The sequence below is a fragment of the Pollicipes pollicipes genome, unplaced genomic scaffold (assembly GCF_011947565.3).
Source record: "Pollicipes pollicipes isolate AB1234 unplaced genomic scaffold, Ppol_2.1 Scaffold_1349;HRSCAF=1579_pilon_pilon_pilon, whole genome shotgun sequence".
Lineage (NCBI taxonomy): Eukaryota > Metazoa > Arthropoda > Thecostraca > Pollicipedomorpha > Pollicipedidae > Pollicipes > Pollicipes pollicipes.
The window spans coordinates 116194-125477 of record NW_023595923.1 but is presented as its reverse complement, the minus strand read 5'-3'; the positions used below and the strand labels follow the sequence as shown (position 1 = coordinate 125477).

At 53.9% G+C, this 9284-nt stretch overlaps 1 protein-coding gene across 1 annotated transcript; it reads right to left on the bottom strand.

The window, feature by feature from the left end:
• LOC119094626 (transmembrane channel-like protein 7) lies at nt 1–8870 on the bottom strand. The gene is made up of 6 exons (XM_037217734.1): nt 8835–8870; nt 8174–8202; nt 5923–6117; nt 4124–4240; nt 3467–3564; nt 1–3214 (listed from the first exon to the last, which is right to left on the bottom strand). Exons 3-6 carry the CDS (start codon nt 6107–6109, stop codon nt 1226–1228), a joined length of 2391 nt encoding a protein of 796 aa, XP_037073629.1. The 5' UTR covers nt 6110–6117; nt 8174–8202; nt 8835–8870; the 3' UTR covers nt 1–1225.
• Between the last annotated feature and the right edge of the window lie 414 nt (nt 8871–9284).

Genomic DNA, 9284 nt, shown 5'->3' with positions numbered 1-9284 from the left:
CTTTTTACTACAGTAAATGCCACCAAGGAATGCATTTGCAGCAGTACAATGGCACGCTTTCCGGGATCGAAAACTAGCGCGGTGACTCGAAAGCTTCGGTCCTGCACATCACCACCAGGTTGCAGCACCTCTCACCAGTGCCAACGCAACTCCACCTCGCGCCTTTGAAAGACATGAGCGGCAGGCGAATCGAATGCGTCAAGGTCAGGCGCCTTTCAACTGAGTAAATATGGTGACACACGATGAGTGGAAGCTTGGCACAATACGTAGGTACGTAAAAATATGGTAGAAACGTCAACACTGACGCCTTTGAAAACCTTGCGCTGGCCTAACACGCCCGTGTTCACTCAGCAAATGTACACCTTAATGGAATTCACGGATGTGGAAATAGCTATCATACTTGGGTGGTCTTGCATAAGCAAACTTAGACTAGGTGCAGTTGAACCATAAATAGTGACTCAAGTTTAACTCATACCATAACATAAATAGACGGCGTGGCTTGGGCATTGCGTCACAGCGCTCGCGTAACAATACGTCTGAGACCACGTAGGTACGGAATCGAGCCACACCGATATAAATACTTGATGCTTAACAGTACACGTAAGCAAATCAGCCGCCCCGTCCTACGCAGGGCACTCACGTGACAACGCAATACGTAAAATTCAACAAATCATCACATCGAAGACTAGACACGCGGCTGCGCTCGGGAGGAGACGCAAACCTGCGATTTACGCTGCCGCTGGGCGTGTCACACCTCCGCTGCTCGGGCCGCGTGGCGGCGCGCTCCGTGTCGCGCCCGCGTCCTGAGCCCCGCGCTATACACTCGCCCCACCGTCGGCGAGCGAGGCTGCAGCGAGCGGCTGGTGCGTCACCACCGTCTCACCGCCGAAGGGTGGAGCCGGGAGCCACAACTCCTGGCGTGTCACCACCGTCTCACTGTCGGAGGGTGGAGCCGGGAGCTACAACTCCTGGTGTCACCACCGTCTCACTGTCGGAGGGTGGAGCCGGGAGCTACAACTCCTGGTGTCGCCACCGTCTCACTGTCGGAGGGTGGAGCCGGGAGCTACAACTCCTGGTGTGTCACCACCGTCCCATTGTCGGAGGGTGGAGTCGAGAGCCACAACTCCTGGTGTGTCGCCACCGTCTCACTGTCGGAGGGCGGAGTCGAGAGCCACAACTCCTGGTGTGCCGCCACCGTCTCACTGTCGGAGAGCGGAGTCAAGAGCTACAACTCCTGGTGTGTCACCACCGTCTCGCTGCCGGCGCCAGATGACCGGGCACCCATCTCGGCGAAATGGACACCCTCCATCAGACGCTCGCCAATGACGTTGCGCCGCCTCTCGGTAAGCCGGTGCCGAGTCAGCGACGTCAGCTCGTTCAGCTTGCTCAGCAGGAACTGCTTGTCATGGCCCTCCAACACCAGCTGCTCCTTTAGCACCTCGATCATGTGCTTGTTGGCCGCGGCGATGGCCGAGTAGTAGTACATGGCCAGCAGCAGAGCCACCACCAGCGGCACGGCGAACCCAGCCGAGCCGAAGAAGTGAATGAAGGTGCGCAACCAGCCGGGCAGCGCGTTCACTGTGTCCTGGATCTCCATCCACATCGTATGGAGGCCTCGGAATGGGCCGCATGAGCGCGACGGCTGGACCTCGGCCATCGAGAAGATGATGATGGTCAGCGCCGCGAAGAAGGAGAACAGCGACACAAGCATGTAGAAGGCCGACGAGCGGATGGTGTGCAGCGACAGCTTCGGTGGCTCGCAGATGCGTGTACAGGTGAAACGCTTGAGGTAGAAGTAGAGGAAACAGATGAGCGCGGCGATGCCGGGAAGCAGCGGCGAGTAGAAGACACCCAGCCAGCACAGCGCCTGGTTGTAGACGACGTCCAGCACGTGGCGCGGAATCTCGAACTCCTGCAGGAAGATTTTGCGCATCCACGGCACCTGGAAGTGGTCGATCACCACCTTCAGCGGGAAGTAGACGAACAGGTTTAAACCGGCGATGCAGGCGAAGTCGGTCAGCATCAGCTTGTAGCAGGTCTGGCCGATGATGGTCTCCCAGCAGGCGTTGGCGCGGCAGCCCGGCAGGAAACACTCGAAGCCTGTCAGTTGGCCTTCGCACTGGGCCTTGTACTTAACGAAAAACGAGTACATGAGCACGGCGATGGAGGCGACGCGCAAGAACACGGTGCGCACCAGCGTCAGGATGACGTTCACCTGCGCCGTGTAGCGCTCCAGCGTCACGATGTGGTACATGAAGAGCGTGACCACAATGTTCATCACGGACACGGTCATGGCTGGTAAGTACTGGTAAATGGTCAGCAGCGTCGACCGGTTCTCGCCGCTGGCCTCCATCTCGACGTGCAACAGCGAGTACTGCACCACGTAGAAGATGATGACGCCGCAGATGATGAGGATGACGGTGACGATGATGTTGGTGACGGTGCGGACCACGTACAGCTGAATGACGTCCATCTGGCTACGGTTGCGCCGCTCCGCCTCGTACTGGTCCGTCTCCAGGTAGCCCTTCAGCTCGTTGTACACCGCCATCTGCTTGTACTCGCGGGCGCTCACGTTGTCGATGCAGAAGTCCCAGGCGCTGAAGATCACGTTACAGTACTGATAGAACTTGCCCCGCGACAGGATGGCGTCCTGGAAGCCGTGCGCCGTGTGGATGACCACGAACGCCAGACAGAGCAGCAGACAGCTGATGGACACGAGCACGTACGCCAGCGGTAGGTTGTAGTACAGCCCTGACGTGGCGCCAATCAGCACCACGTTCTCGTAGTAGCCGTAGAAGAGCGGCGTTAGCTCCATGTAGCCGGTGCCCTGCAGGAAGTCCATGAAGCCCTTGGTGACGCCGCCCCAGCTGTTGTTGTGCACGTACTCGGTGTAGTTCTGGTTGCAGCAGGCAGTGACCGTACTGTTGTCGGTGAGGTCGCAGTGCAGGGGCTCCGTCCGCTTCAGCAGCAGGTTTGGCAGCACCACGAACGACAGCATGGCCGCGAACACCGCAATGTTCATGTACATCACCTTCTTGATGTAGCGGAAATAGGACAGCACGCCCGTGCCGAAGTTGCCCTCGATGAGGCGGAGAGAGTCGTGCCACAGCTCGAACGCGAAGATGTCCACCATAGCGTCCTTAAAGTGTGACCAGAACTTCTGCCGATGCAAATGAAACCGCTGCATGCCCTGTACTCGGAAGGCCGAAGAGGTCTGGAACAAAGACGAATAGCACGGCGATACCCACTGTGAAACATAAAATAGTAGTCGGATACTCGATTGGTACCTGTTTACACACGTCCGCACCAGTGCGGCGGTTTGATCACTGCCGCTGGCGGCCGTACGCTCAGATACGTGACGTGACGACTTCAGCACATCACTCGATGTTTTTCCAGCCGCACGTGTATTTTGTTACTGGCAGTTCCATGAACAAATTTACAAATGCTGTGTTCCGATTGTACGTACAAGGAGCTTGTTCTTGCGTTCCCTCTTCTTCTCCATCGGAATCGGCATAGCCTTGATGGCCTGAATCTGGTCCCAGACCTGCTGTTCGTCAGGAATGTCTGCGGCAGACCACACGGCCGGCCGTCAGCGGCCAGCATGCCGCGTGGCCACGCTCGGCCAGACCAGCCGCCACCGCCGGCGACCGCCCGCGTAGCCGACGCCGCGCCCAGCACACAGTCCCGGTGGGCCCAAACAACACACCGGACGCCGTCTGACGTCACAGGCAGACGCTGCACCAGTCGGGACCGATCTCAGCCAGCGGTGGCATGGTCCAGCAATTACGGGCGACCACGAAGCACTTCTCGTAGTCAACGATATCTTCAGGCTGTGTTCGATATCATACGTACGATAACTACATGCAGCATATGCAATATATGATGCATGTACGATATCAAACTGTGTGGCACAGGTTAAATGCACCGTACAGCAATATGTGATAAGAGCGAGGGGTACACAGCTGCAGAGAGCTCCTGTCATAACCTACCGTCTTATCAACCAAGCATTCTGCCGTGAAGCAGCGTGTTTTTATGACGCGCCATAAAACCCCGCCGCACAGATCTTGAGGCCCGCTCAGGTGTGCACTGACCCGCCGCGGCCGCGGCGTCGGCACGCGCATACCTTGGTCGGGCAGCATCTCATCGTCGGCGTCAGCCTGCACCTGGCTGGGCCGCAGGGTCAGCGTTGAGCGTCGCTTGCCGAGAGTGCGGGTCATCTGGCCGCGACTCATGGTGACACCTGTCAGCCGGGGCACAAACCCGTCAGCCGGGGCACACACTGGTCAGCCGGGGCACACACCCGTCAGCCGGGGCACACACCCGTCAGCCGGGGCACACACCCGTCAGCCGGGGCACACACCCGTCAGCTGGGGCACACACCGGTCAGCCGGGGAACACACCCGTCAGCTGGGGCACACACCCGTCAGCCGGGGCACACACCCGTCAGCTGGGGAACACACTGGTCAGCCGGGGCACACACCCGACAGCGGGGCACACACCCGTCAGCCGGGGCACACACCCGTCAGCCGGGGCACACACCCGTCAGCTGGGGCACACACGGCGGAACACACCGGTCAGCCGGGGAACACACCGGTCAGCCGGGGCACACACCCGTCAGCCGGGGCACACACCCGTCAGCCGGGGCACACACCCGTCAGCTGGGGCACACACCCGTCAGCCGGGGAACACACCCGTCAGCTGGGGCACACACCCGTCAGCCGGGGCACACACCCGTCAGCTGGGGAACACACTGGTCAGCCGGGGCACACACCCGTCAGCCGGGGCACACACCCGTCAGCTGGGGCACACACCCGTCAGCCGGGGCACACACCCGTCAGCCGGGGAACACACAGGTCAGCCGGGGCACACACCGGTCAGCCGGGACACACACCCGTCAGCCGGGGCACACACCAGTCAGCTGGGTGGCGGTTCCACCGCCGTCACTTCACCGCTGTCGGGGCTAATCTGGCCGGAGCGTATTTCCCCCGCCATCAGATGACTGTCGATTATCACTCAACGTAATCATCTGTGACTCCCACCAACAAGAACTCGCGATAAGATATCATCGAACGAGCATTACCGTCCCCACCCGGAATCAGATAGAAGTCGCAGGGCCTTCTTCACAGGTGATATCCCGGGGTAACCCTGCGCCAAAACAACCGGCCAAATCAGGGCCCCATGCCGGCGTTCGAGCTGGGTGCTGCGGCCCGCATTTCATAGTCGCGTCAAAGAAATTACAGGACAAACAGGCGGACGGAACTGTGCCGGGTCCTGCAGAGGTACCGGCCGGCCAGCGAGCATGGCCGGGGCGGGCAGCGTTAGCTCTGGCGGGCGTCGGTGGGCCGGCGGGCCGTCTAAACCCACCCCACGGATGAGTTTACAGGAGTAACTTGATCCCGGCTCAGCCGAATCGCGGTCGTCGAAAAACAGAGCTCTATCACAACAGGAAATTTAAAGAACCAACTAGAATAAAGTTAAGAAATACTAGGCACATGAGTACGGGAAAGACAAAAAGGAAAAATCAACTGCGCATAAACCGAAGCCACACGACACATTGCAACATGGAAACCATGAGGTACAGACAGGTAAACATATTCACAAAAGATGACCAAATGAACAAGCCAGGTAAAAAAAAGCAGAAGGTTGGTGGGAACATATCAGTGTTCGCATTCACGGAGTATTCCTCGTAACTGTGACACATGAATCGTGGCATGGGTGTAAGCCTCCCTCGAAGACGCATTCTTCGTAATTTCAACAACAGCCCTCGTGCCTTGTCGCATGTCCAGTTGGCATGCGGCGTGAGCGGCGCCAGTTGTGCCGATTGTGGCACGGCGTGAGCGGCGACAGCTGTGCCGATTGTGGCACGGCGTGAGCGGCGCCAGTTGTGCCGATTATGGCACGGCGTGAGCGGCGCCAGCTCACCGTCGACTGTGTGCAGCAGCTGGCGGCTGGGCAGGATGTGCAGCAGCTGGGCCTGGGAGGACGAGGCGCCGCCCGACAGCGAGTCGTCCGCCTCCAGGCCCGCCTGCGACGACGGGAAGTGCTCCTGGTAGAACTCGCCGCGCGCCTCCTCCCACGTGGAGGGCTGCGGCCGTGACCGGCGCGCCATCCCCAATGCTGTCGGCACCGAACGCCGCGTCAACGGAGCACTGGGCCTTGTTTACGGACATGCGCCTTGATCGAAGGCCGTCTCGCGCCGTCCTCGCAAGAACTGTTTCCCATTAGCTGGCTGCCTGGTGCCCCTGGCACAACAAAGCCGACCCTCAGCAACATCGCAGTCGTTCGAAAAAACAACGAAATTGTGTATCTAACAGGTCATAATAGGCCTGGTGAGCATTTAAGGGGGTATTTTAGTGCAGCAACAGCAGGGGGTGAGACTTTTCACAAAAGATCAAAGGGTGGAGGAGGTATGGGAACTTATGGCATGGTTGCCCATGGTAATTGACCATTGGGGGGAGGGGAATGATGTTGCAATGGGTGAGAACATGACTAAACAATCAACAACTAAACAAATTGCATACAAATGCTTTGAAATCATGACAGCATAACTTTGTAGTATATGTGCTAGCTTTCTTTTAGTCTCTGGGGCACTGATTGTGCTTGTTCGGCAATAGAAAACATGTCTAAAAAAATTCTGGTTTCTGAATACCACTGTTTCAGGAACACTGCACAGCAATTCATGGCTGGCATGGGTGGTGGTAGACAAATCTGCCGACTGTGTGTGGCGTGGGTGATACTGTTATATCAACAGGGCCCTACACTATAAAAACACACACAACTGTGTGATGATGTATTCCAAATGAAATGAAGAATAAACCTGTGAATTTTAAGTTTATTCATGAGATGGTTTTGGAAAATGTTGCACATAAAGCTGAAATATTCCCATTTTGGGGCAATTAATGTTTGACTTGACCCACTGGGGTCAATACCTGGCCCAGTAACATCTCATTCCTCGTTGCAAGGACCAATGCAATGCCATTTTTTATTTGAGACCCTTTTTAAGGTTGAAAATGGCAGGAGGCACCAGCCCATTTTCAGCATGGAGATCAAATAGATCCCAAATGGTTTGTGTTATGAAAATGTTGAATCAGGGTGAGGGTTAAACATGATATCATGAGTGCTTGAAAGAACACCATCTCATGGATTAACATACATCATGAGTCCCACTGTCTCGACAATGACAGAGTTAGGGAGAAACTGGTTACACAGAGCAACTATAGTTGGAATTCCTTTGCTCCAACATGGCAGCCAGCTGCAAAAGGTGAACAAATGATCTAAGTAAAGGTTGTGGGTCATATATTGGTGTATCACACCAGCACCATTTTCAAAATTGGCATGCTGAGTGTGCCAGTAACAATGGGAGTCACTTTGCAATGCTCAGGAAGAAGACTAGACTGACCAGACTGATTAAAATTCATGTTCTATTTCAGGAAATGTGCTCACATGATACCCACCTCTTGTAGGGTCTGTTTGCCTGTCATCACACAAATGTTAATAATGTTTAGGACAGCCTGAATCCTATGGCATTTGGAAAGCTTCAAACAGCTTAGCCTATTCCAATAGAAAATTTGCCACCTTTACACATTAAAGCCCCAAGGTCATTAAGTGCCCTTTTCAAGAACATCTACCTTTAAAGTAAAAAAAAACAAGTAAAGAATTTCATTGTTTGACCAAACTCTCACCCATAAAGATCTTATCAGCAATTTTACACTTGGCACACTGGTCTGCAAACTGTTGACCATGACAAATTACCTTCACCAGTCATTTTTCTTGAGACATTGACTCTATCAGCTGAAAGTGGTGGTACTCATACACCAAACTCTGCACACTCAGATTTAAGGTGTACCTACTTTAACTTTTTTGCTGTAATACTGCTGCCACCACAACATGTTTAGTGCAAAGGTTTTTAGATCATGGTATGGGTGGCCTATTTCCAACTCCAAAAATGAAATTGGTTCAAACTGTCTGGAAGCATGAGGGTGTACCTTAGTTATTGAGCCAACTTTTCCCTGGAATGAGCTTGTGCATGACAACTGGATATATTTTGCAGCATAGAAATCTTATCCTGAAAAATTAAACCAATGATGCTGGGTGGCAGAACACAAAAATAGGTGGTGTATTCAAAACCCAAATGATCTCTTAGTAAATACACACTGTAACCTTTCACACTCACATGTTTGTTTAACCAGTGTTGGCAGCCACCTGCAATGGAAAGGACAAAACATGTGAAAAGACACTGCAGCTCCTCTGGGGTGAAAGCAAATCTCTGTATCCAGCAAGTCTTTGTGCTAAAAACCTCAGTTATGTCCCAGTTTTGGGAAACACTGAGAACCATGGTCTCCCTAAAATGTGACCATGGTAGCAGCCAATTTGTGGCCAAAGTCTAACTTGTATGTACAATGTCTGATGCCAACAAAATGGACATCATCCAATATAAAATAGCAAGTTTGCTAATTGCTGTGATTATGAGTGCAAAGAATGCATACATTGCCAAGATATTCATGGATAACCTTTAAAAAAAACCGAGGAGCCGAGGGCACAGTCGTGACCACACTTGTGGCCAAACTCTAACTTTCAAACAACTCCATAGAATTGAACGAAAGTGACACCAGTAGAGTTGTCTGCACACTAGTATCAATCGAGGATATTTTCGGGTCAATAAAGCAAGACGTGTTATTTATAGCTACTTTAAGCTTAGGCACCTGTGGCCAAAGTCAACTCCTAAACATGCCGTCTGATTGACATGAATTAGACACCACTCGATGGGAAATCTCCAAACTCATTATCGTGGAAAATTTGGGTGTAAACTATGCACTGCTTGCAGAAATATTCACGGGCAGCCGCAGAGTCTCCCCCGCCCACGGCCCGAAGGTGCGAAACCGCCAGTAATTGCAAGTACCCGCACAATTTTGCTGGTAGACGCGAAAAAGCAGGATCTAACGGAAACGAGGCGAATCTAGCGATATGTGAACAATTGGGATATTGCGTGAGATTCTGGTGCAATGAGGAGTAAAGAATATAGTGATTTGCACACCTTACGTAGGCATATCTGAGAACGGAATTGCGAAATACATGACATGACTATAATTATGACTACGCTGAGATGCGCACCCACGACTTCATGAAGTGAGGGGGAGCTCGGTATACGCATCACCATGGGTGTAGAAACAGGGAGGGGGGCAGTGGGCCATTCCCAGTCCCCACTCTTCAAGGTGTGTGTGTGGGGGGGGGGGGGGGCAGCAGTGTTAATTGCCCGCCCCCCAGTTTTCAGGTTAAGGTTGTGT

Bases quoted from the DNA above. Each gene is read 5' to 3' on its own strand.
- LOC119094626 (XM_037217734.1), bottom strand. From the start codon at position 6,109: ATGGCGCGCCGGTCACGGCCGCAGCCCTCCACGTGGGAGGAGGCGCGC. The intron at 3,565-4,123 runs GTATGCGCGTGC...GGTCTGCCGCAG, and splicing joins TGAGATGCTGCCCGACCAAG to ACATTCCTGACGAACAGCAG. The intron at 3,215-3,466 runs GTACGTACAATC...TCTTTGTTCCAG, and splicing joins AACGCAAGAACAAGCTCCTT to ACCTCTTCGGCCTTCCGAGT.